A 27,627-nucleotide genomic window follows, 5' to 3' on the forward strand; every position below is an offset into this window, starting at 1 on the left:
CTTCTTTTTTTTTTCTCAGAATAATGTCTTCTCCCTTTCTCTTTGGGTATTTCTGCTATGGTATTATTGGAAAACCTCAAAATTATATCTTAGGGTTTCTGGAGTCCCTGGAGAATCCCTAACTCATATAATCAAACAAAAATCTCTCTGGAGGAATGTGGTTAATACACATCTGAAAGATGGGCATTACAAACTGACCCTTAGTCCTCCAGAGTTTTACCCTGAAAGGGCACAAACTGACTGATAAGGAGGCCAGAAGCAAGGTACCAAGCAAACTTTCAGTTCTTGAAAGGACAGAGGATCACTGTTCACATTTTGCAGTCTCCTCCTAGTCTTAAGTAAAGATAATTCCATGAACAATAAAAGTGATTTCAGGAAGACTTAAATCTGACATTCCACACTCCATCCTTACTCCTGTATTTTGTTTTACATGATCATATCATAACTGGAGTTTAAGATGAACTTCTGCCATTCAGAATAGTACTGAAAATATTTCCTAAATAATCCTCATGACAATGATCACAATATGTAAAGATTTAGTTCTGATCAAGATTGCAAATAACCCAAAATGTTAACTTTGAGATGCAAAATCCCATAACATCTGGCAAAAACTGTTTATAAAGTATAACTATAATAATAACATTAAGTTATTTGTGAAATAAAACATTTCTGAAACATGGGAATACATGCTTATTCCACTCTCTGGATAACGTCTAGTACTTTCTGAAATCTGCTGAGAAATAATTTCTGTAAAAAGAGAGCTGGGTGTCAAATTCCAGACGCTGGATGTCAAGATTACATAATAAAAAAAATTCAGTTTTCCAGCACTGGCTTGATAAAAAATGGTCTTTAAAAAGGATTTTTAAATGCAAATACTGAATTCTTGATGCTTCCTTTAAGACATGTACTCTGTCATAATTAATGAAGTGTGGTCTTGGATTGTCTTCTTTGAGGTATCTGTAGAGTCACATCTTATTCTGTAAATAGTGTTGGAAACATCTTCCTCTGAAAGTCAGGGTGAAGTCTCATTTTACCATTAAACAGAAACTAGCACTGTCCAGCTGGAGTGATTGTTCTGAGAGACCCATGCTTGATATGGACACAGCTGGCAGGGATTCCATTGTCTCATTCAGGTGTGCGCATTTATTGCTCTCAGGTCTGTGACTGCAGGATAAATAAGGCAGTAGTCCCGAAAACGTATAAAGTTAAGGACTGGAACTCTGACAGTGGGCACAAGTTCTGTCCACTTCTTGCCTGTAACTCTGAAGCTGAATAGTACATTTATACATGCCAAATGTGTTCAATAATACATGTTTTGCTTTGGACTGTACTTCCTCCCATTTAGATGAACTTCCAGGAACTGCAATGTCAAGAAAATACCATTACTACTCATTGTACATAGTTACAATGACATAGGGGAATAACAAACTCAGCATACAGCGAACCTATTTTTAGTAGTTTGATTTCTCCCCTCTTGAAGCTACTCTGTTAGAGAAGTACACCAGTCTCCAAAGCCAGGATGCCTTCTCATATTTCAATCCCTCCAGTCCACTCGCAGGTAGAGAAAGAATACTAGACATTAAGTCTTTTCCCTTTTTTAAAAACATAAACCCATATGCACATTACTTTATCTTTTTTTTTTTTTTTTAAGATTTTTTAATTTATTTACTTGACAGACAGAGATCACAAGTAGGCAGAGAGGCAGGCAGAGAGAGAGGAGGAAGCAGGCTCCCTGCTGAGCAGAGAGCCCATGCGGGGCTCAATCCCAGGACCCTGGGATCATGACCTGAGCCTAAGGCAGAGGCTTTAACCCACTGAGCCACCCAGGCGCCCCTGCATATTACTTTAATAAATAAAAAGCATCAATCTGTGAAATGACTTTAAGAAATAAAAACAGGTTTTCTTATGTAGAAAAAGGATGGTAAATATTCTTCATGCCTTAATCTGAAGGCAAAAATCAATTTGTAACGTCTCATTTTAGGGGTGACTGGGTGGCTCAGTTGGTTAAGCGTCTGACTTTGGCTCAGGTCATGTTCCCAGGCTCCCTGCTCAGCAGTCTCCCTCTTCCTCTGCCCCTCTGTGCATTCTCTCTCTCTCTCTCAAATAAATAAAATCTTAAAAAAAAAAAAGTCTCAGAGATCAAAAATTATTGCTCTGCTGTTGTTACTGATCTGTCACTCACCTTTTGAAAAGCCTGGTCCCTCCCCTTAAAGCAAATATTTACAGCAGAAAAGTCCTCCTACTTAATTATAAGCACAGATGTTTAATACTAAAGTCCATCAACCCCAGCATTTACTGTCAGCAACATACTTAGCTGTATGTGTACTATGGCAGTCGGTTTTCCTGAAGTGAGAGACCAGATATTTAAATCTTCCACGGAATATACATCTTCTATTTTCATCAAGGCTTCTTTGATATAGTCTATATTCAAATGGCTTGGTACACCTATTAGTTCAGAATATATCATTTATAAGTAAAGTTTATTTTGGGGAAGAAAGTTATACATTACTGATAGAACTTTTTGTTTTTCCCCAAAGAAACCAAATGGCTTTACCAAATTCACTTTAAATGGACACTTTAAAATATCTTAATACCTTAAGATAAACCATGCACACATAAAGCAAGATATGTATAAGAGGTTAATAATTTTTAGAATGTTCATTCTTGCTAAAAAGAAGTATCAAATCTGAATACTTCCTTTAACAAATAAGCTGGGATACACAAAAAAAAGGGAAAAAAGGGAATATCCAATGATGATGAACCTGGTGTGGAGAATTTACACACTCAGTCATAGGATCAGTAAGTAGGGATGTTGAAAATATAACAAAGTAGCAAGTTAAATGGTAATTAAAGAGTGAATAAACCACTAAACATAATTATACCAAGAATCAAGAGTTGTATTTCTGTCCTCACTCCACAGTTTATTAGCAGCATTACCTTAAGTAAGCAAGTTATATAACCCCTCTGAAGCTCAATTTCCTCGTTGGTAAGTGGGGATAATGTCCATCCTACCTACCTTTCTTAGCTATTGTAAGGATCAAATGGGTAACAGAGGGAAGAGTACATCAATATACACATGAAGTGGTTTAACCATAGCCTAATAAGCATCAGTAAAGAGAAAGGAAAAGACATGACTCTTACTCTAGAATGCCCCCCACCCCCAATCTGATTAAGGGAGGTAAGAAACCCACACTGGGGATATGAAAGTGAGATCTTACCTTCTAGTATTATAACTATTGTGTCCCATATGATACGAAATGTTGTAAAAGCCACAAGTAATGAAAACACGTATGTACAGATGGGATCAGCAATCTTGTATTCTGGCTGAAAGGTAACAGACCAAAATTGTGTGATTAAATATAGACCAACGTAAAACAGACTGTAAAGCAAAACAAGCAATACTCTGTACCCTGTTCTTTAGTCTTCTATACCAGAACTAAAGAATACCTTTATTTTTGAATACTGCGATTGAGAAACATCTTCACTCTTTCCTAGATTGTTTAAAAAAAATTTTTTTTTTTTTTTTGCCTTTTCTTCTAAGACCTATTTCCAGAAGTTTAATCATTTGTTCTATTGTTTTCCTCCGTGCCTTCTCTAAATCTTCCACCCAGAACCATAGAATATCAGAGCTGGAAGGACTTTTAGCAGCCACATATCTGGTCTAAGCCTCTCCTACAAAGGAGGAGGGACTTGCTCAAGGTCAAAGCATTAACAGCAGAGCCAAGACTAGAACCCCAGTCTCTGGATTTCTAGTCCAGCGTACATTCCAGTACCTAGCAGTTCAGTGACATGGCTTAAAACTGAGTTCTCCGGAACGCCTGGGTGGCTCAGTTGGTTGAGCAGCTGCCTTCGGCTCAGGTCATGATCCCAGCGTCCGGGGATCAAGTCCCACATCGGGCTCCTTGCTCGTCAGGGAGCCTGCTTCTCCCTCTGCCTCTGCCTGCCATTCTGTCTGCCTGTGCTCGCTCTCTCTCCCTCTCTCTCTCTGACAAATAAATAAATAATAAAAAAAAAAAATTAAAAAAAAAAACAAAAACAAAAAACTGAGTTCTCCAGTGAAGGCAGTCCAGAAGCCAGCTACAGACCAGCTACTCTGTGAAATGATACTATTGTGTTTAGTGCTAGCAAAAGAGCTATACTGATGGCTCAATTAAGCCTACCTAAATGCAAAATGAGTAAGACTGGCTTTGGTATCCAGTATACTGATAAAACACAATTATGTTAATATTCTTAATATTGAAATTAAATATAATTTAAAATAGAAAAAGTAGCAATCATATTACCTTGAATCTTATGATGTATGCAGCTATTAGTACACCAACACTCTGTACCAAATCCCCCAAGGCATGTACAAACGCAGCTCTCACTGCCAGGCTGTCCTGCCCATGGTTGTGTCTACACACAGAACCTGTGGTAGGAGAATTTGAAGGCAGGGAGTGGGAATGGGAGTGGTGACCAGACTGGTTCAACAGAAAACCCATTCTGTCAAAAATAAAAGAAAACATTATTATTCTTCCTAGTATTGTTGATAAAAGGATTTGTTACGAATCAGACACTAATGAGGCAACATGGAACTCATTCATTTAATATATATATGAGCACCTATTATGTATTAGGTACTGTTCTAGGTATTGGCATCAAAACAGTGAATAAGGGGCACCTGGGTGGCTTGGTGGGTTAAGTCTCAGCCTTCGACTCAGGTCATGATCTCAGAGTCCTGGGATTGAGCCCCACATTGGGCTCTCTGCTCAGCAGGGAGCCTGCTTCCCCCCCCAACACCCCCTGCCTCTCTGCCTACTTGTGATCTCTGTCAAATAAATAAACAAAATCTTAAAAAAACAAAAAAACAGTGAATAAGACAGACATATTCCTATCCCCATGGAGCTTATGTTCCGGTAGAGAAGGCAGAGAAGTAAACAGATAAATACATAATATACTGCCAGGCAATGCAAATTTTTTTTTTTTTTTAAAGATTTTATTTATTTGACAGGCAGAGATCACAAGTAGGTAGAGAGGCAGGCAGAGAGAGAGAGAGGAGGAAGCAGACTCCCTGCTGAGCAGAGAGCCCAATGCGGGGCTCGATCCCAGGACCCTGGGATCATGACCTGAGCTGAAGGCAGAGGCTTAACCCACTGAGCCACCCAGGCGCCCCAATGCAAATGTTTTGAAGGGAAGTAAAGCGCTGTGAGGGGATGGAGAGTGCTGGGGGAGTGTAATCTGTCAGAGGCCTGAGATTCCTTCTGGGCAGAGACTTGGATCAAGTCAGGAAGCAGCATGTGGTGGTGCTCTAGGCAGAAGGAATACCGGGGCAAAGGCTCTTAGATGAAAATGTGCTCTATGTGTTTCAAAAAAGCAGGACAGCCATTGTGGCTAGACTAAAGTGATTAAGAAGGGACGCCTGGGTGGCTCAGTCTGTTAAGCATATGACTTTGGCTCAGGTCATGATCCCAGGGTCCTGGGACTGAGTCCCACATAGGGCTCCTTGCTCAGCAGGGAGCCTGCTCTCGCCTCTACCTGCTGTTCTCCCTGCTTGTGTGCACTCTCTTGCTCTATCTGACAAATAAATAAATAAATAAATTTTAAAAATAAATAAACTGAGCAAGAATGCTAAGGTATGAGTTAGAAAGGCACACAGGATTTCGTTAAAAAAGCTGTGGTAGGGACGCCTGGGTGGCTCAGTTGGTTGAGCAGCTGCCTTCGGCTCAGGTCATGATCCCAGCGTCCTGGGATCAAGTCCCACATCGGGCTCCTTGCTCATCAGGGAACCTGCTTCTCCCTCTGCCTCTGCCTGCCATTCTGTCTGCCTGTGCTTGCTCTCTCCCTCTCTCTCTCTGACAAATAAATAAATAAAATCTTAAAAAAAAAAAAAGGCTGTGGTAAGGACTGATTTTATTTTAATAGGAATGGAAGCCAGTAGGGCAGGGATTAGCAAACCACAGTCTGTAAACCATATGTGGCCCGCTGCCTGTTTTTGTAAATAAAGTTTTATTGGGACATAGCAGTGCTCATTTGTTTACGTATTAAATGTGCCTGCTTTTGTTCTCTAACAGTAGAGTTGAGCAGTTGTGACAGAAACTACATGGCTCTCAAAGCCTAAAATAGTTATTATCTGGCCCTTTACAGAAAAGTTTTCTGACTGCTGGTCCAAATAAGTATATAACTTAAAAATGTCATAGCTTTTAGGGAAAAAGTTTGTAGTTTAAAAAAGTCTTGTTGATTATAATAAAAGAAAAAAAACTTTGTCCCACTTAAATTCCAAATTATTTGTCAAACTTCAGTATAACTGAGCAAACTAATGAGGAATTTAGAATTCCATCAATGTTTTACTAATATTTTTAAGAAAAATTAATATAACGTATAATTTTAAGATACATAAAGATACCACTGCACATTAGTGAATGCATGTACAATAGTCTATAAGTTCACAGAACTTAAAAATATTAATTTATTAAAAATTAATAAAATATTAATTGAAAACAATATACAGTATATGATACCATAATGGTACATACATATCATCATAAAATTGTCCAAACCCACAGAATGTACAACACCAAGAGAATGGACCCGACTGTAAACTAGGGATATTGTGGGGTAATGTGTTAATGCTGGTTCATCCACTGTAACAAACGTACCACTCTGAGGGAGGACGTTCATAATGGGGGAGGCTATGCATGTGTGAAGGCAGCAGGTATACAGGAAATCTCTGCACCTTCTGCTCAGTTTTGCTGTGAACCTAAAACTATTCTAAAAAATAAAGCTTTTATACTTTTCTTTAAAATAAAGCTTACATTACATTAACAGCAACTCCAACCGCTGCAGTGATGAGCATTATATCTCCATTTATTTCATATTTCATATGGATAGTTCTTTGGACAGCTTCATATAGGAGGAATCCCATAAGTACATACACCAACAGCACACTAATCATAGCTGATAAAACCTCTGGAGGGAAAAATATAAACAACAAATATATCTGTAGCATGGTTATTACACTTCATACAAACTAGATATTGTATGATCTTTTATTTATATCTTTCCTCCGAAGAGATTAAAAACATTGTATTATTTCTTTCATGTTATTTTCTTTATTTAAAAAGTGTTGAGTAGTTTGCTCTGGATTCTCCACTAATTCATTCTCCCCACTCCGCACCTTCCTCCTCATCTCTTTAGGGTCAAACTGTGTATATTTAATAGACCATATACATGGTAAAAAATGAAAAACTGAAAAAAAATTATTGGTAACATGCATGCTCACAGACTAATTTCCCAGTAAAAGAGTACATTTACAAATTAATAATAAAGTGAAGAACCCATAACAAAAATGGATAAAGGACACAAATACTAATATACAGAAAATTAACAGAAACAACCAGTTTATCAAAATCAATCATAATACAAGAAATTCAGATAAGAATATGATTATTCTTTGTCCCTTACTAAATTGGTAAATATTAAAAAGTTTGTTAACAGCTATAGTTAGCAAGGATATAATGGTGAAAATGTCACATGGAACTATCTTTTTGGAGAGCAGTTAGTAAAATGAATCAAAAATTTAAATGCATGTGTTCCTTGATTCTAGGAATCTATTCAATAGAACTCATGATATATATGCAAAGATATACCTATAAGGTTTTTCACTGTAAATTCACTATTATCAAAAAATATCTAGAGACAGCTTATATGTCCACCAACGAGGAACTTAATGGATAAAATATGATATATCCATATAGTGAAATATCATAAAGCCATTTATGTCGAAAAAAAAAAAGAAAAAAAATCAGGCAAATTGATAATCACAAGACAAGAAAGTGTTACATCTAGGAAGTGGGACTAGAGCTTCGGAAACTTAGTTTTCATTTTATTCTTTTCAGTAATGTTTGAAATGTTTTCAGTTTTACCACAAACACATATTACCTTTAGACTAAAGAAAAATAAGGCATGCAAGTATTCATGAATGCACTTTGACCCAGCAATTCTTCTTCTTGGAATGATACACACATTCATGCTAACTGAGCTGCATATGTACAAAATGAGGTATGTTATGAAGCTATTCATGAAGCACTGTATAAAATAGTAAACAATAAAAAAGTGATTAGTAGGGGCCCTATAACACAGAATACTATGCAGCTGTTAAAAAGAGGATATAGCTTTTTAGGTTCTGATAAGGAGTAATCTCCAAGATATAGGTTTATGTGAAAAAAGCATGTTACTATATGTGAAAAGAAAAAGGAGTATATATATATATAAATATATATATTATATATATATGATATCTGTACATGCAATCTCTGAAAGGATATACAAAATGCTAATAAAAAACTGGTTATGAAAAAAAAAAACTGGTTATGAAGAAAATGGCTGACTGGGAGACAGGGATGACTGCACTATATATGCTTTTATATCATATAAACTTTTACCATGTAAGTATATAGTAGAGATAATCTTTTATCTTTTCAAGATAACACAATAGGACAATGGAAAATATTTACATTTTTAAATAATTAACATTATAATATAAAATATATATAATATATATAAAATATATAATATATATAATATAAAACAATTGTTGACACTCAAAATAATAAAAGCAAGAAAATACTTTTAAAGAAAATTTTTCCTTTAGAGAAACCAGACAGTAATCTCGTTAAAGGTAAAACAATCTGGGAAACTGTTATCTGAGTCAAGTCATTGCTCAAAGGTTCCAGGAAGTTCAAATATATTGAGCTTTGATACATTTTCATTTTGATACATAAATTATAACACAGAAAAATTATCTAGCAGTTATTAGCTGTTTCCTGAACACATCTCACTAATGTAGCTAAAACTCCAATAAAATCCTGTGCATTAGCAGAACAAATGCTGGCATAAGACAACATACAGCTCCTATTCAAAACCATGGTACACTTATTTCTGACATACTAATCGTCCCATTTCAAAAGACGCATACGGCTAAAACCCAGGAAGGACACTCTGAAATACACAAAGCTGTGGAGAAACTACCACATCAAGTGCAGACTCTCAGCAGCTTGAGGACAGGACCAGTTCCATTCCACGTCACACTTACTGTGACATTCAGCAGAGTGGTTGTCATGTAGCACATACTGATGGATGGATTTGCTGAATGAGGTTAGGTAGGTTGAACAAGGGAAGATGATAAAGGCTATACAATTAAGAAGGGTAAGCTAAATGTGAGTGACAGGTTATTTACTAAATCCCAAAAAATAGTAAGTAAATTGGTTAGAAGAGAAGACTTAAGCCAAATACAAGACAGAAAATGCATGGAATTTCTCCTCTTAAGTTATAACTGCTGATGGTAAAGAACACATATATTAAAAAAAAATAAAATATTTTTAAACTGTGAAGTTCATGTACTAGTGGTAGCTTCATTTTACTCACAAGGTAAGAGAACTTTCTCTTTAAAATTGGTATTTAATAAATACCATTCTGGGGCACCTGGCTGGCTAGCATGCAACCCTTGATCTGGGGGGTTGTGAGTTGAAGCCTTACGTTGGGAGTAGAATTTACTTAAAAAAAAACAACAACAACAAAACCAATTCTTCTTCTCAAACTCTTCCCCTCTACCCTCCCAGAAAAGAGAACTTTAATCATGTGTCAAGGTTGAAGCTACCAATGAGGTCAGATAGTTTTTAAGATGACTTAATCAGGGCGCCCGGGTGGTTCAGTGGGTTAAGCCTCTGCCTTCAGCTCAGGTCATGATCTCAGGGTCCTGGGATCGAGTCCCGCATCAGGTTCTCTGCTCAGCGGGGAGCCTGCTTCCCTCTCTCTCTCTCTCTCTCTCTCTCTCTGCCTTCCTCTCCGCCTACTTGTGATCTCTTTCTGTCAAAGAAATAAATAAAATCTTGAAAAAAAAAGATGACTTAATCAAATTATTAATATAAAATTATAAAGCAATACTCTTTACTTATAAAAATTCATGGCTATATAAGTTTATGCCATTAACTTTGTCTTTAAGTTGTGATTATTTATGAAAATCTAAAACCAATAATTAAAAATTCTTTCAAAACTCCCTATAATTAAATTGGTAATACTTTATAGTTTTCCTGGGATAGCCCCAATTTATTAATTATACCACTGTCCTGGCATAATTATTTAAAGAGCCCTACTTCACTCTCAAAAGTGTGCTGGTTTGGATGATAAATGATAACTTACACTAGTAGGTATGCCAGATAAAATGCTGGATATCTAGTTAAATTTGCATTTCAGATGAATAATTTTTTAGTATAAGTATGTCCCATGCAATATTTCAGACATATTGGGAGTCCTGCAAGAATGTGTGTGTGCCCTCCCAGGCCACACACCCAAATCTGGCAACTCCATACCCTAGTGATAATTTTCCTAAACACTTAAAATCACCTTTTAGTGAACTTTCATATAAAGCAAAACCAATGAAATAAAATTATCTTATTTCAAAATAAAGTAAAATGAAAGTCAGACTAAAGCATGAACAGAGATCCTCGGCAGGGAGGATTCCCACACTTAGAAGGCCCACTAGACACCTGCAGCCTGCAGTTTTCCACACCAATTTTCACCCATGTGAGTAGCATAAAAGGGATCCCAATGTCTACCCACAGTTAATAGTAATGAAATTCAGCTGATTCCTAGAAACTGCCAAAGTGACATATTAGGATGCTGGTATCAATGATATCCCTTTACCAGCAATTAATAAGGAATGTGACTCGTGTCTCAACCCCTTGTGAAAAGCAAAGACATTCGGCTATTATTTTTTATTCTAATCACCTGTCAAAATGTCTTAGACAGAATACTGATAAATGCAAAAACAGAAAAAATTTATGTATATTTTTAGGCCTGAGATTTATAACTGAGAAGTAAAAGGCACAGATAATACTACATAGCTAAAAATCCTAGTAGTAGTAATATGATCATTTTTTTGATAAAAGCTCTTTCACTGTGAATAAATTAAACTGGTGAAATATCATGAATAGGACAAATTAACATTTATAATTTTTTTCATAGGTTTTGTTTTAAGAGAAGAAGGAAGGGGGTGTGGTGCGGGGAGGGACAGAGCGAGAGAATCTTTTTTTTTTTTTTTTTTTTAAAGATTTTATTTATTTATCAGAGAGAGAGAGAGGAAGAGAGAGCGAGCACAGGCATACAGAATGGCAGGCAGAGGCAGAGGGAGAAGCAGGCTCCCTGCCGAGCAAGGAGCCCGATGTGGGACTCGATCCCAGGACTCTGGGATCATGACCTGAGCCGAAGGCAGCTGCTTAACCAACTGAGCCACCCAGGCGTCCCAGAGCGAGAGAATCTTAAGAAGAATCTAAACCCAGTGCAGAGCCTGATATGGGGCTTGATCTCACAACCCTGAGATCATGACCTGAGCTTAAGATCAAGAGTTGCATGCTTAACCAACTGAGCACCCAGGCACCCCTTTCAAAGTATTTTTTAACATGACAGAATGTAGATAAACACAGGCAAGGTTTTTGCCACCCAACATTTAAAAGAGAGGGAAGCTTTCCATCAACAACCAAATTCTGACTTGCTCCAGTCTTCTCATTCTTGCTCTGGCTTAGTCTCTGGTCACATAACATACAAAAAAGTTTTTCAACACAAAGGAGAACACGACAGCATGGATTTTTCATCTTTGAAAGAAGACCCAGAATTTTCACAAATGAAACCCTAGATTTCCATGAAAGTTATGACCCCAGTAACTTTAGATAAACTTGACTAAATGGAAATTTATCATAAACGAGAAACTCTTGAAAGAGATTTTTATGGAAATTCTAGAAAATCTATTATTATAGTAGTTCCAACATATTTTGCTACATTACACACAAATAATTAAGTCACTCCATCTGACTGAACTGGAGCATTGGAGGAGGGAGTAAGATGAGTGAATATGTGTTTTTTATTATAACATCACTTAGGTCTTTTAATTCATCTGAAATATAAACACATGTTTATGGTCAATGATCTATTAAGACCAAAATATACCCTGAATTTCACATACAGAGAATAGGCAGTTTTAGTTTAAATGACTCATAAATGGTAAGAAAAAAATCAAATGGGAGAAAACACAGATGACTGTCAAGTTTTGATAGTACTAGAAAATATGAAAAATGTTTATTGCATATTTTAACACATCTATAAATTTCCAAAACTAGAGGTTTTCAAGGTTCATATGATAAACACTGAGTCCTTCTCTGTCCTCCTGTTACTCTCCATTATAGTACCTTATTCTTTGCTTCCTAGCATTTACTCTAATTTGTAATTGTACTGCATTTGTGTACATATTTACTGCCTGTCTCCCCAACCTATAGTATTACTCCTTTAATCAACAGGTAACTATTGAGCACCTATTCAGTGAATGAGTATCACTTTGCTTCAATTACATAAACCACACTCAACCCAAGCATATTGTTTTTCATGAGTGCTGCCTAAATGTACTGGCCTATCATAAGTGTTAACTTTGCTAATGCTAGGATGCCAATAATGAGTATATTTCCTTTAAATTCCATAATGCTTGTCTTTCTGTTGTCTCAAAAAACTATAGCAAACATCTAAAAATAGGTTTCAGGGGTTTAAAAAATGAATAGGGAAGGAGAGTGGAGACACATTCTCTCCTGTACTTCCTTTTATGTTATTTCTCTTTTCTACCTACTTCCAGTAAAAGATAGGAAGGAAAGAGAAGGAAAATCAGTGGGCTGTGCTGGATTTGCCTAGGATTTCTGAATTCATATTTGTATTTCAACTCAGCCACAGACAATCCTACTGCATGCACTTAGGCTAAAGACATCACTTTTTAGTGGCCTACTGTTGCCACTGGAATACCAGGTGGCAGACTGCAAAGCAGACTTTGCAGTTTAGCCTGGTATTCCGGTGGCAACAGTAGGTTGCCATGTTTGGATCCTTTCAGTTCCTATTCTAAATAATCTTTTCAATTTTTTTTAAAAGATTCTATTTATTTGACAGAGAGAGACTTAGCAAGAGAGGGAATACAAGCAGGGGGAGTGGGAGAGGGAAAGCAGATTCCCCATTAAGCAGGGAGCCCGATGCAGGGCTTAGTCCTAGGTCCCTGGGATCATGAACCTGAGCCAAAGGCAGACGCCTAATGCCTGAGCCACCCAGGCGCCCCTCTAATGCCTTCTCACCGCTCCCTCTACCCCATACCCAAGATGCCCAGCACTCTCAAATTGACTCTTGACTATCCAACATGGACCACCTCACTCATGTCTTCCTTCTGTCTCAACAAAAACTCCAGTTTCTAGGAGGTATCTATTCTTTTCCAGATGTTTAGTGATATGAATTCTCACTAAGATGTGAATCATTAATTGGCATAACCCTTGTCAGGAGTGGGAGGACGTTGTTAAAATGAATGACTAACCATGGCTGCATGTATGGGGAAAAGAAATTTTTTAGCTGAATACTTTCTGCTCTTTTTGCAACAGGGAATGAAATAGCAAATGACACAGAATTAGCTTTATAACTGTATACCTACAGGAGTAGAACCATCATCTAGCCATGTCTGCCAGGGTCTTTGCTGAGTGGAACTACACTCTGCTTATTACAAAAGACTCCTGCACTGTCACTTCGCTAACCTAGGCTGATGATTTGCATTACCAAAATGTAAATCCTGCTTTTTTATTTCAAATACAAACAACTCTTACTAAGTCCTTTTACATGATCTCCATCTTTATCTAATCCTTGAAGCTTCTTCAGCCCAAGAACTGGAAGAAAAGCCTTATAAATAAAAGTCAATTAACCTCATAATCTACAGAGAAGAATAAAAGTAGAAAGCAAGGGGATTGTACTGTTCTCTTTCGAATAGCAATTCCCCTTTGTCTGGGAAATAGTGCTGTTCCTCCTAAGGATCTGTGGGATTTCTGCTACAGTGTGTTTCATTAAGTTCTAGGTTTTATTAACTTCCAGGGTAAGAGGACATACCCACAGTCAAATAAATCGAGGCACTTAAAAATAGCTCAGATATGGTTTCTAGCCTGCTCTCTCTTTTCCCACAAAAGAGCTGCCACTTAATAAAGAAAAGGAGAACCCGAATGACTTGACACAATCTGGGAGTTCACGGAAGGAAAGGAATGTACTGCCGGACCGGAACAGGCTCTGGGGCAGCCATTTGGTCCTCCCTTCAAATCTAAAACCACCTTTCTCACCTTCACTAAATGATTTGTGCGAAAATAAATTTAGTCACATTTCCAAAAAAGTTACCAAAGGGGCACCTGGGTGGCTCAGTAGCTTAAGCGTCCAGCTCTGGATTTTGGCTCGGGTGGAGAGATTGAGCCCCATGTGGGGCTCCACACACAGTGGGGAGTCTGCTTGAGATTCCCTCTCCTTCTGCACCTCCCCTCTTTATCTCTCTGGAATAAATAAGTAAATCTTAAAAACATATACTACCAAAGACCTGAGTTAAAAAGCACTGCTCTAAAAACTGCTGCTTAATCATCAGGGTGAATCACCTTACTTTTCTCCCACTACCTAGCTGAGACGGTTATGCTCAGAGAAGAATTCTGATTAGTGAGGAAGGAAGACATATAATTTTGGGGTGTGTAGCATCTGAGAGATGTGAAAAGTGTGGGCAGAGTGATATACTGGCAGGCAGAAGAGGGAAGGAAAACAAGATTGGAACTAACTTTTATTGGGAATTCATTCTGGGCCAGGTCTACCAGGTCAGGTACTTAGACCTTACCATGTTACGTATTCTTAACAATTGTGCAGTGCAAGTATTATCATTCATATTTTACCAAAAAAACCCCCCAAAACCTTGTACTTAGATTAAGTCATCTCTAAAAGTTCATATAGCTAGTAAAACTGCAGATCTCAGATCTGAACCGAAGACAACTTATTCCCAAAACTTTAAAAGTGGAAAGTACCAAAACAAATAGGACTGTTCCTGACTGACATCTGGGGAAAACACTCTCCTGACTAATTTCTTACTTAGTCGAAGGGACCGAGAAGACTGGCTGTTCCACCCCATTATGTTTTGAATCAAATAACTTTTTATAGTGTAGTTGTGAATATGATCACAGTTTCAGAACTACAGATAAATGTTCTCAAGTCCCAGATATTTTAGTCCTCAAATTTCAAAAATATCCCTATTCCTAGTTTGGAAACTGGTTTAATTTACCCTAAACACAAGTGATTGGAGGTTCTTGAGCTATATTAAATGATCTGCTTCACAGTTTTCATGTCCTTATTTACTCAGAATAATAATATTATTATTTATTTACTCAGCCTGAATAAGCAACAATTCAGCTAATAATCTCATATCGTGCACTTATTACTGCCAGACATAAAAAGTTTATTTAATATTATCTGTTTCCATCCCTACTTCATTCATGGTCTAGAACAAGATATGATTTCATGAAAATAGCTATAAAATGTGATAAATGCTATTAGGCATGTATAAACTGTTAGAAGCAAACAAAAAGGAAATAAATTTAAGGAATGGTACAACTAGTATCTATCATCCACAGACACACACTTCCAGATGAAGAACTGGGTATACAGTATGCTGCCTTTTGCATAAGACAGGGTGGCAGGGGATAGGAAAAGGTAAGGTAGTATGGTATATATGTATGTATTCACTTATACTTTCAAAAGGAAATGCTGGAAGGATAGGCCAGAAACAAGTTAAAAATCATTACTAATAAGGAATGGGGTTAGAAGATGGGTTGGAGGGGACAGAATGAAAATAAAGCTTCTCTGAGTAAATCCTTTCTTTTAATAACTCATTTTTGATTCTTGCAACGTAAGTTTTACATATTTACAAAAGAGATCGACAAAGAAAAAAATTAACTCCTGTCCTAACCTCCCCCCCACAACCACAATGTCAAAACAAAATTCAACAACAGTAACACCAGAAGTTTCTTAGGGAGATTCTTTCTGCAGCGTTTTTTAGGACCTGAATCCCCAAGTCTTGGTATTAGAGGTTCACAGAGCTTGAAAAGAATACTCATGGAGCAGTATATTCTGTGGAACACAAGACAGCCCCTGCTGTGGTTCACAGCTTTATTCAATTCTACATATCCTTGCTGTCTCTCTAATCCTCCCCAAAGAGCAGAATAAGTGAAATAAGTTCTGTATCTGCAAAATCCTCATAAAATTTTGCAATACAAAGAAGAAAATGAAGATCCCATAAGGCCCTTCTAGTGTAAAGGTTTAAGTCCCTCCCTAGCTTTGGGAAATACTCACCTACCTGTATTAGTAACTCTCTTCCTTTTTAAGATAATTTTTAAAAATTTAGATAAAATTCACCCACATAGAATTCACCAGTTTAATAATTTTAAAGTGCACCACCGATGAGTGGGTTTCAGTGCACAAGGTTACGCCACAATCACCTCTAATTCCAGAACATGCTCATCACACCAAAGGGAAGCCTATATGCAGTCACTCCCTTTTATTTTATTTTTTTTAAACATTTTCCTGAGGTTCTTAATAAGCACAATCTTTGGACCTCCTAAATTGTTCTTTTATAAAAGTTTTAAACTTTTCCCCGTTTTTATCTTTTTGTTCTATATATCCTAAGACTTCGATTATATTTTCTAGTCTATGTACTGAATTTTTTTTTAATTTTAGCAGTAACATTTCAAAGACCTTTTTCTTATATGCTTCTTTTTCAAAATATTTTACTGTCTTATTATTCTGAGTATATTAATAAGATGATTTAAAACATTTGCTTCTGCTTCTAAAGTCACCTCCCTTTCCTCTAGGACTAATTTTTCTGTTTTTCTTATTGCTAAAAGGTCGTTGGTTGTCCATTTACATTTAGGGCAGAAGGACAGGGAAATGGTTCTTTGCAAAAAGGAAATGCTGGAAGGATAAGCCATAAACTAATTAAAATGGTTACTAATAAGGGGTGCAAGGCAGGGCAGACTAAAACAAATGTATTACTTTGGAGGAGGGGAACCACACATTACAGGTAGAGAACCCTGAATTCTAATATGAAAAAGACTTATTTTGGAACATCAGCTTCCACACTACAAGCCTCAGCTGTCCCCAGACATTTTGTTCAAGATCTTTCAAGAACTATATGGTATTTTGCATGGGGGAAAATGCAGGCTACCTGAGTGGGGATAGGAAGGTAGGAACAGAGTGGACAAGTGTGAGCAGTTTCCCACTTATAGTCATTCCATTAACTGTCCTTGTTTTCAGCCCCAGTTCTCACTATTACTCATCTCTATCCCTGAGTCTTCTATGGAGAAGTGTGGGGCTGCCAGCTCCTGGCTAAGTGTGCACTGGGCTGTAGCTTCCTGGCTTGTTTCTTCCTTTACCCCCCTCCCATCTATCTTCTAACTTCCAGAAAGGTGTTTATTGGTGACTTGCTTCTTTCTGCTGTTTTTAGTTGAATGAACTCTCAGAAGAGATGAGTCAAATGCTGGTATCTAATCCATAATTGTAAACTTTGTACTTTTAAGGAAAAAGGAATATTTTACTTTCTACAGAAACTTGCAGAGATAAACAGGAACAGTCAGTCCTATTTTCTCTCTTTTCACAGTGCTTGTTGTGTATGAAGAAATGAAGTGACTAGATAAAGTATTTCTTTGATATTTAATAGGATTTTCATGATTATGTGTTCTTATTATATGTAGGACTTTCTATGTTCTGTTATTGAATGTTTCTTTGGTGGGGGGTAGAATTCTACTACTTTCATTAGTGGTCCAAGGGGTCTATAACCTAAAAGGTTAAGAGTTGCAGGACAAAATGAAACACACTCTTTTAAAGAGTGGTGGAAGGTAAAACCCCCATTCCTTGATGCTATGTTTGAGTGTTAGATCTTAAATTGAAGGTGTTTAAATCACAAGAAATTAAAGTTTGAAAGTAATCTTGAATTTGTTCAAAAAGCCCAATGCAAGCAGGTAAGAAATGACTATACAGTATGTTGGTAAGCAGCGGGTGCACTGTGAAGTGGGAAAAAAATCACAGACACACCTCAGGGCATTAGCTCTCTGGTACAGCAAGCAGCTGAGAGTGCTGAAGGTGGAGTGCCAGAGAATGTCCCAATCTGATGATCTGGATAGCTACTTGAGATAGAGCCTTTCAGGCACAATGGAGTTTTACATAGAAGGCCCAGTGACTAAATTTTAGAAGATCTAGATGCTGAGTTATGATGAGGCTAAAAAGTTACCAAGAAGGGGAGGAACTTACTGATATATTAGCCAAGAAGGTCAGTGTCTCTACAAAATTAAACTGCAAGTTGTTAATTCTGGATCTTTAAGACAGGTTTGACTAAAGCTACCTAAATGTCAACTTCTGGATTCTAATCAAATGACATCTGAACATATGGCATTTCACATACTAGTTCAAGTAAATTGTTTCATACATATTTTTAAAATAAGTTAAAAAAAATCTAAAACACAGTAACAGAGAAAGAGCTGTATGGATAACAATGTATGATTTTAACCTCTCAAATATTAATATTTATTCAAAATAGGAAAATAAAAACGTGTACATTGTTAAAGAAAAAAAATTAATGACACTTGTCAACACATGGTAAAGAAGACTTTATTCAAGAGGGGAAGCTATGAAGAAAGGTACAGGACCAGTGCAATAGAACTCTGCAGTGGGTGGGGAGAGATTGGGTTCAGCTCTGAATACTCTATGGGCAAGTCAGTGGATGGAAAATTACTAAGAGGAAACATAAGGGTTGAGGGGGATTCTGGCTAAACTGACCTAAGAGAATTTTCACTAGAGACAGGCCAGTGCAATGAGATATCACCTGTGAGATGACCTACCAGATACTGAGAGTGGGGGTTCTATTCAACTGACTTAGCAGGGTTCTTGCTAAAACAGGATTATTTAAGGAAGTGCACAGATGGGCTCTGGAGATTAAGTTTCCTGACTAAACTTTGGTCAAGCAAAGAATCCTTATCAGCATTTACAGAATTATGATGATACAATGGCAGCAATGAAGCTTAGCCACACGGTATATGTGAAACATATAGTACTGCTTAAGATCTGGGCTATGTAGCTTTGGTTGGAATACCGAAGTGTGGAGAAAGAAGCTAATACACATTAGCATAAACCCATGTGGTTTTGCCTAGTTGAATAAACTATAAGGTAAACTTTTTTTTGTTAACATCTTCAGGAAATAGGGAACAACAGTTAGTGATTACTGTATTATTGGGTATGTGTAAACTGTTTAGCTGACTAGACCGAATGTACCCTGGAGTATATGTATTTGAATAAATCTTGTTTATCTATTTTCATCTGCTTTATTCAAATAGGTTATCACCAGAAAGACTTCAGTTACTCAGAGGCTAGTTACAGTTCATTGTGGTTTTACTATGAAATCTTATAAACCGAAAGAAACTCCAATTACCTACCTAAGCGGTGGAATCCAAAAGTGAATCTTTTGGTTGGTGATTTTGAAGAGAGCCACAAAGCAAGCAAGGTCAGTATGATAGCACTTAGGTCAGTTAACATATGAAGCGCATCTGTCATGATTGCTAGGCTGTTTGCAATGTATCCACCTTGGGGTAAAGGTGAGAGGGAAGAAGGAATAAGTTAAAATAATGAATAATTAGAATAATGTTTAAAATAATAAACATAAGCAAACCAAAAATATGTAACATCCTACAAAATCTCAGCTTTTAACTAAATCTTTATCCTATTACAATTAAATCAAGATATCCTGAAATTTTATACCAAACATTAAATATGTGTGTATTTTTGTGGTGAAGATGTCCATTTCTTTTTTTTTTTTTTTTTTAATTTATTTATTTGACAGACAGATCACAATAGGCAGAGAGGCAGGCAGAGAGAGAGGAGGAAGCAGGCTCCCCGCTGAGCAGAGAGCCCGATGCGGGGCTCGATCCCAGGACCCTGGGATCACGACCCGAGCCGAAGGCAGAGGCTTTAACCCACTGAGCCACCCAGGCGCCCCAAGATGTCCATTTCTATAAACAGATTCTCTGAAGAGTCGATGACCTTAAAAAAATTAAGAACCGGGGCACCTGGGTGGCTCAGCTGATTAACTGTCTGCCTTCAGTTCAGGACATGATCTCAGGGTCCTGGGATCAAGCCCCATGTCGGGTTCCCTGCTCAACGAGTAATCTGCTTCTCCCTCTCCCTCTGCTGCCTCCCCTGCTTGAGCTCATGCTCTCTCTCTCAAATAAATAAAATCTTGAAAAAAAATTAAGAACCATTAAATTGGGCTCTAACACATAGAAATTTTGTTTTAGCACTGCAGCTTTTACTCAACCTACTAATCCTACTATTAGTGAAATTAATGACCATAATATCTAAATATTACAAGAAGGCTGAAGGTAGATACTTGTTTATGAAGGTTTGACCACAAAATTAAACTGAAGAAATTTTTTAAATGTACATGACGGGGTGGTTGGGTTATGGACATTGGGGAGGGTATGTACTATGGTGAGTGCTATAAAGTGTGTAAACCTGGTGATTCACAGACCTGTACCCCTGGGGCTAATACATTATATGTTAATAAAAAATTAAAAAATTATTTTAAAAAAAGTACATTAGTTCAAAATGAAGGATAAAGATTAACAGATTCCCTTGGGTACAGACAGCAGTGTCTCAGAGAGATTAAAGGTGGTATTTAGAATAAAATTTTTAATGTTGATTTTCCAGGCATTGTATGTATATATAAAATATAAAATTCATTTTGTGTATGTGTGTGTGTATATACGTGTGTATATATATATGTATGTCATTCTACTATTGGTTAACCAATTGTCCTAGCACCATTCATTGAATAAGCTTTTTTTTTTTTTCATTGAATAAGCTTTTTATAACAAAACTTCATGTGTATCAGAATCCTGTGGTTAAACACACCAGACTGCTTGCCCCACTCCCAGAATTTCTTTCCTTTTTTTTTTTTTTTTAAGATTTTATTTATTTGACAGAGAGAGCGATCACAAATAGGCAGAGAGGCAGGCAGAGAGAAGGGGGAAGCAGGCTCCCTGCTATGCAAAGAGCTCGATGCGGCGCTCGATCCGAGGACCCTGAGATCATGACCTGAGCTGAAGGCAGAGGCTTAACCCACTGAGCCACCCAGGTCCCCACTCCCAGAATTTCTAATTCCAGAGGGCTGGATGAGGCCTGAGAATTTCCTTTTTTTTTTTTTTTAAGGAGAATTTCCATTTTTAACATGTTCCCAAGGTGATGTGGATGCTTCTGGTCTTGGTAATTTTGAGCATCACTGTTACAATTAACTTCCTGACCAGGGTATTATGACACATAAGTGTGCTGAGCTGTTGTTCCCCTCTTTAATGGCATGATGTGCAGAGGCAAGAGCAGCAGGAGACAAAGCTAGTGATCTTATAATCACATCCATTTACTCCAGTGTGCTCTATACAAATACCACTTTTTTTTTTTTTTTTTTAATGTATTCCCTTGACATTAAAGAGCTGAAAATCACTGAGAAAAATGTAAGTTGGTGGCTAATAACATGGGGTTTTGGACTCTCTGAGACTCTCTTAGAAAGTTACTTAATACTTTTGAGCCTCAGTTTCCTTATCTATAAAATAAAGATAACACCTTAAAGCTATACTGTCCAGTAAGTTTCTGAGATGATGGAAATATTTTATCTGTGCTGTCCAGAACCACTAGTCACAGTAGCTTTTCAGCATTTGAAATATGGATAAGGCAACTGAGGGATTTATTCAATTTTAGTTAACCTAAATTTAAAGAGCCATGTGCTGATAATCATCAGCAAAAAATAGCAGAGTAAGGACCTCTGAAAATCATCTCCTCTATGGAAGTAATGAGAACCTAGGAAAAATGGTCCAAATCAACTTTTTTAGAACTCTGGAAATTAACCAGAGGCTGTTATAGGTAGTATTCACTCAAAGAAAACAACTGAATCTTCATCAGAACCGTGAACATTCTGTAGCCTTGGACCCATCACCCTCTTTCCTGCTCTGTGGTTGACCTGAAAATCAACAAGCAGCAACCATAGTGAAAACTAGCCTGGCAGCCACTGCAAGGTATAAAATGTGGTTAGAGCTCCTTACAAGCCCCATTCCCAAAGAACTATCATTATTTGATCTGCCTGGTACTTCCCTGGAAAATCATACAAGTAAGGCTGTTTTGACTTGACTTGGGGATCTGCCTTAGGCAAACCCTAAGAAATGTTTGTCAAAAAACAATCAGAGGGAATTGTTTAACACTGCAGCTGCCTGAAGCAATAGATAACAATGTGCTCCCTATATTCTGAAATTTCACAATGATGTACCTCACTATGGCTTTATTTTCGCCTAGTTTGCTGGGTTTTTGTTTACTCTTCTTACCTGGAAAGGTAAACCCTTCAGTTCTGGGGAAATTTCTTAAACTATATTGTTGACAATTTCTTTTCTCCTGTTTTCTCAATTTCCCAAATTCCTATTACCTGGAGTTTAGATTGATATGCTGATTTTCTTGTGTTTTTTCTCCTATTATCTATTTCTATTGTTTTGCTCTACTCTGAGAGATTACCTTATTTCATCTTATAACTTTTTTATGGAGTTCAAATTGTTTTTTGTTTTTATTGTTCAAAAGTTGTTTATTTTGAATTTCTTTTTTAAAACAGCTTATTCTTGTAGATACATATCTCTTATTTCTGTGGATACTAACTATATAATTATTTTATCTGTTTAACTTGTTTCCTTATTTTAGTCTTCCTCTTCACCCCATTTCTAGGGGTACCAGCTGCAAACAATTCTGGGCCTACTTAGGATTCTGAAGTGCAGTAGTTCTCAGTATGGTCCCTGGTATCAGCATCCCTTGTGAACTTAGAAATCCAAATCCTCGGGCCCTATCCCAGACTTACTTAATTAGAAGCTCTCACCCAACAATGTGTGTTTTAATAAATTCTCTAGGTGTTTCTGATGAATTAGTGTAAACTGGGTTGATTCTTGGCATTCCCCAACTACTTGCTTAGGAGGGGTCTTTTTTGGGTCTATTAAGTCAGTTATTTCTTTTATCTATCTCCTTTCTAGTTTGCCAAATTTATGTTATTATTTCCTCTCCAGTTTTCCCCATCTATGCAGACATATATACACATACACAGACACAGATGTGGATGGATATATGGCTATAAACATATATACATTTAGAAATCCCTTTATTGTAGTTTGAGAGGCTTCAGGAAAAAGTACATTTAGATATAGGAGTTCATTTGCCATCTTTATCAGGAAGTCTGTTTGCATTCATTCTTCAAGCTTTTTCACTCCCAATAAAAATGCAATTGTTAATCAATAACTATTACTAAATCCAAAGGATAGTCCAGTTCTCAACTCATTAGACCTATCAGCAGCTTTAACTTATTTATTTCCACTTGGAAATACTTTAATTTCTTAGATTCTGGAATACCTGTTTGTTTTTTGCCTGACTGCTAAAGTTGGAGTTCCTCAAAACAGACTCTTTAGATGTTTTTTTCCATTCCGATAGCACTACACACTGTATCTCTTAGTTTGACCTTTCTTTTGAACTATAGACTCATATCTAAAGCTCACAAGACATGTTTACTGGCTATTTTATGTACATGCAATAATAAACATGTCGAAAACAACCCTTGAGCCCCTGCCTAAATCCTGCTTTGTATTTTCTCCCTGCCTAATAAATGATATGCATTTCCATACACTCAATTTCTTAGGTGAGAAACTTCAGAATCAACCCCCACATCTAAGCCAATAGTCAATTTTGTTAATGTTACCTCTAGAATATTTCTCAGTCAGTACATTTTTCTCCATCCACATCAGTCCAAGCCATGATTTCTTGTCTAGACCTCTGCAATAGTTTACTTTCTTCCATTCTTGCACCCTCCAATCCATCTCCACAAAAGGCCCAGAATAATCTTTTAAAAAGGTAAATCCCATCATATCACTCTCCACTTAAAAGCCTTCATTGGCTATTCATTGTACTTAGACTTAAAAACTATACTCATAATATGGTCTATCAGAACTGGCTGATCTGGTGGTCTGGGCTCTTTCCCTCTTACTTATTATTATATTCCAGTGAAACTTGCCTTCTTTTTTGGTCCTTTTAAAGAACTGAAGGTTTTTAGGACCTTTGCACATGCTGTTCTCTTGACTTGGAAAACTCCTCCACTCCTCTACTTGAGTAACTCTTACCTTTTGGTTTAATTGCACCTGGCTCACACATAAACTATGTCCCACTAGTTACTCTATCTTATAGTACCTTGTTCTTTTGTTTCATAACACTTAAGGCCATATGGATTTTAAATTTATTTGTCTATATGCTTAACATCTGTGCTCTCCATTAAACTAAGTGCTTCAGACAGTAGATTTCATAATAGTTTTGTCTGCAATTATATAGCCCAAATACTTTAAATATAGTGCCTGGCATAGAGCAAGTACACAAAAAATACTTGCTGAATGAAAGGAAGAAAAGAATGGACCTATCTGAAGTCTCAAAACAAGTCAGTGGCAAGGGCATCTGGGTGGCTCAGAGGGTTAAGCCGCTGCTCGGGTCATGATCTCAGGGTCCTGGGATCGAGTCCCGCACTGGGCTCTCTGCTCAGCGGGGAGTCTGCTTCCCTCTCTCTCACTCTCTCTCTGCCTGCCTCTCTGTCTACTTGTGATCTCTCTCTGTCAAATAAATAAATAAATAAAATCTTTAAAAAAAAAAACAAAAAACAAGTCAGTGGCAAAGCCAAGATTCAAAATCAAGTCTTCCCTTTCAGATCTTTAAATTATTTCATTTTTAAAATTACTCCATACTTTCTACATAAGATGCCTTTTTTCTAAGTGCTTTTGATACATTTTAATATATGCTCTACTATATACAATTTAATTCTATGTAACATCCTGAATATTTGTTAATGCTTATCCTATTAGCATTTTGTTTAAAAGATTTTATTTATTTATTTGACAGAGAGAGAGAGAGAGAGAGAGAGACAGTGAAGGCAGGAACACAAGCAGGGGGAGCAGGAGAGGGAGAAGCAGGCCTTCTGCTGAGCAGGGAGCCCAATGGGATGTGATATGGGGGCTGGATCCCAGGACCCTGGAATCATGACCTGAGGTGAAAGCAGAGGCTTAAAGACTGGGCCACCCAGGTGCCCCCATTAGCACTTCTGTATTATTTAACAAAAGATTTTTATCTTTGAAAATAAAATCAATATTTTAAATAAAATACTTAGTGTGGCTTTCACAAAACAACATTTATCAAATAAGAGATTTCAAAAATGGTATGTCAGGATAATTTTATCTTAATAAGTTTTTCTTAGGTAAAATAAAGTAAATTAATTTTAAGGGGGAAAATTGTGATTAATATAATTTTTAACTTCAAATACAAAATATTAACTTCAAGAATTACCAAGTCTGGGGCACCTGGGTGACTCAGTCAGCCATTGTGGGATGGAGATGCCAAGGGTAGGGCTCCCTGCTCACCAGGGAGTCTGCTTCTCTTCCTCTCCCTCTGCTCCCTCCTACTTCATGTGTGTGCACATGCTCTCTTTCTCTCAAATAAATAAATAAATCTTAAAAAAAAAAAGAATCACTAAGTCTGACTGACTCAATATTCTAGCTGTGTGAATTTGAGCAAGTCATTGAATCTTAGTCTGTAGAGACTATGTCTTACCTGGCCACAATTTCACGCCTGCCTTTTACTTTCTTTATAGCTTAAGCATTTATAATTCTCTATCACAATAAAAATTAATTCAACAAAAGTTTATTGAAGGTCTCTTCTGTTCCTTGGAATGTAGCTTTTATTTTAGTGGAAGAAGACAGATATCAAACAAGTGAATATACAAACAAGATGATTTCAAGATGCTGAGGGTTTTTAAAGTTGGGGAGAGAATAAGGGAGATGAGATACTTACTTCAGTCCATCAGAAAAGGTCTCTCAGAGGTATCTTTTGGGGTAAGATATGAATGTCAAGAAACCAGCCAAGAGAATATTTGGGAAAAGGCACTCCAAGTTAAGCAGTGTTTTTCAAACTGCAGGCCCTGATCTACTTGTGGAACACAAAATCAATTAAGTGGGTTGGGGCCATACCAAAAAAATACTAGAATGCATCACAAGAAATCAGACTTTTGTTTTAGTTATACATATATTTACACATGTATGTATGTGTGTGTACATCCATACATACATCTGTATGTATGCATGCCTACCCGGGTCACAATGTCTAGTGTAGTTTTTACTATAATTAGGTCAAGAAAATTTGAAAGCCACTGAGGTGGAGGAACCAGCCAGTTTGAAGGCCTCATGGACTGGAGAGCTTTGTGAGTCACAGGGAGAAAGAAAGCCAGCATGGCGGAAGTGCGCACTGGGGAGGAGAGGTATAAAATGAGGTAGGAAATGTATATAATTTTCCTACATCTAACCTCTGGCCAGTATCTTATTCTGGACTGCCACCTCTGTTCTCTAATGGTTCATCATTAAGAAACAACAAGGCAGAATTATCTCCCTGCTTTAATGTCACTTTGTAAACTGTTATTAAGAGAAGTTAGCAGTTACACTAATATGACTATGAAATTAACCTCTAAGAATGTATTTAGAGTGACAATATATTACTTGAATAATTAAAAAGTGAAAAGTTCATGAACCCTGGAGGAGCCCTCTGGTTCTTTTCAGATCCTTACTATAATGAAAAACTTTTAAAGTCAGTAGTATTTAATTTTGCAAATCTTTTGGATGTAAATGCAAAAAGAAATAGTATGAAGAGACCACTTAAGTCAAATGTAGAGAAAAAAGTAAGCAGCTGGAGACTGTGGATGTGGCTCTTCCACTAACCAGCTAAGTGTCCTCCCAACTTATTTAACTTTCTGGGCCCTCAGATTCCTTATGTGTGAAAAAGAAGGAAGAGAAGATGTTCAGTAAGGTCACTTCACACTGTAAAATTTTATGATTCTACGCTTAGATCATTTACTGTTTTAAACGATGCAAAAACTAACCTGGTTGTTTTATCAGAACTTTTTAAAGAGGAAGTTACATGATAAACAGTGAAGCTAATGTCCTTAACTTTACAGTCGGTGTCACAGTGTTTGGAGAACCAGATGAAAAAGTCCAAGTTATCTCTGAAAGTTTCTGTCTTACTTAGGTTGACCTGCACTTTGGAACTGTGTGGATTCCTCCTATCACGGGATCAATATCTCGATAAATAACAAACTTCCCGAAAAGAAAGTTTAAACCTCAAATCATGTGTAACTAAAGCTGGACAACAACCCTCGGGACAAGGTAAATGGAAAGTGAGTTGGCAACACAACTCACCTACAAGTTCTCCAATCATGAAAAGCAAGTAAAGAACGGCAGCAATGGTCAATCTGGTTTTCACCTTTCTCTGCTTCAGTAACTCTCGCTGTCTGCTGCAGTTGTCACAGGGGTCCACCTTCAGACTCAGCTGACTGTTGGTCAAAGGTAAGTCCTGGTCCAGTAAGGAATCGTCGTCGGCCTGCAGGGCCGGGTGCGCCCCGTTAACAGGCCTTTCTGGGATTTCAGAACCATCGTCGGCCACCACAACTCGAAGTTTGTTAAACCGAGGAAGCCCCTCGTCCCCCACCTCGTCCGAGAAGTCGAAGGCGCTGGTGTCATTTAGAAACAGCGGCGCGTCGTCCTTCCGTAGCAGAGATTTGAGGCGCTTCCACGCGCCGGATCCGGCCATGGCAGAGGCTGAGCGGCCGCCGCACGGAACGGCTCGGTGCAGGCGGCCGGCCGGCGGCTC

The 27,627-nt window shown here is 37.4% G+C and overlaps 1 protein-coding gene across 2 annotated transcripts; it reads right to left on the reverse strand.

Annotated features, from left to right (window-relative positions):
• LOC111140673 (solute carrier family 30 member 4) lies at positions 1-27,627 on the reverse strand. Of its 2 annotated transcripts, XM_022492884.1 has the most exons (7): positions 27,177-27,627; positions 19,323-19,469; positions 6,792-6,945; positions 4,284-4,482; positions 3,219-3,324; positions 2,311-2,445; positions 1-1,360 (listed from the first exon to the last, which is right to left on the reverse strand). In XM_022492884.1, exons 1-7 carry the CDS (start codon positions 27,565-27,567, stop codon positions 1,206-1,208), a joined length of 1,287 nt encoding a protein of 428 aa, XP_022348592.1. In that variant the 5' UTR covers positions 27,568-27,627; the 3' UTR covers positions 1-1,205. The 2 variants fall into 2 exon arrangements, with proteins under 2 accessions (XP_022348592.1, XP_022348593.1); XM_022492885.1 differs by lacking the exons at positions 1-1,360; positions 2,311-2,445; positions 3,219-3,324 and having other exon boundaries at positions 4,332-4,408.

The sequence above is a fragment of the Enhydra lutris genome, unplaced genomic scaffold (assembly GCF_002288905.1).
Source record: "Enhydra lutris kenyoni isolate GAN:26980312 unplaced genomic scaffold, ASM228890v2 scaffoldscaffold4, whole genome shotgun sequence".
Classification (NCBI taxonomy): domain Eukaryota; kingdom Metazoa; phylum Chordata; class Mammalia; order Carnivora; family Mustelidae; genus Enhydra; species Enhydra lutris.

What these genes read in the sequence shown, in the direction of transcription:
- LOC111140673 (XM_022492884.1), bottom strand. Translation starts at nt 27,567, where the DNA reads ATGGCCGGATCCGGCGCGTGGAAGCGCCTCAAATCTCTGCTACGGAAG. An exon ending in TTTTGGATTCCACCGCTTAG is followed by an intron (nt 6,946 to 19,322) that starts GTAGGTAATTGG and finishes TTTTCCCTCCAG; the next exon opens with AGGTTTTATCAGCTATGATT. An exon ending in GGAGTTGCTGTTAATGTAAT is followed by an intron (nt 4,483 to 6,791) that starts GTAAGCTTTATT and finishes TATTTTTGACAG; the next exon opens with AATGGGTTTTCTGTTGAACC.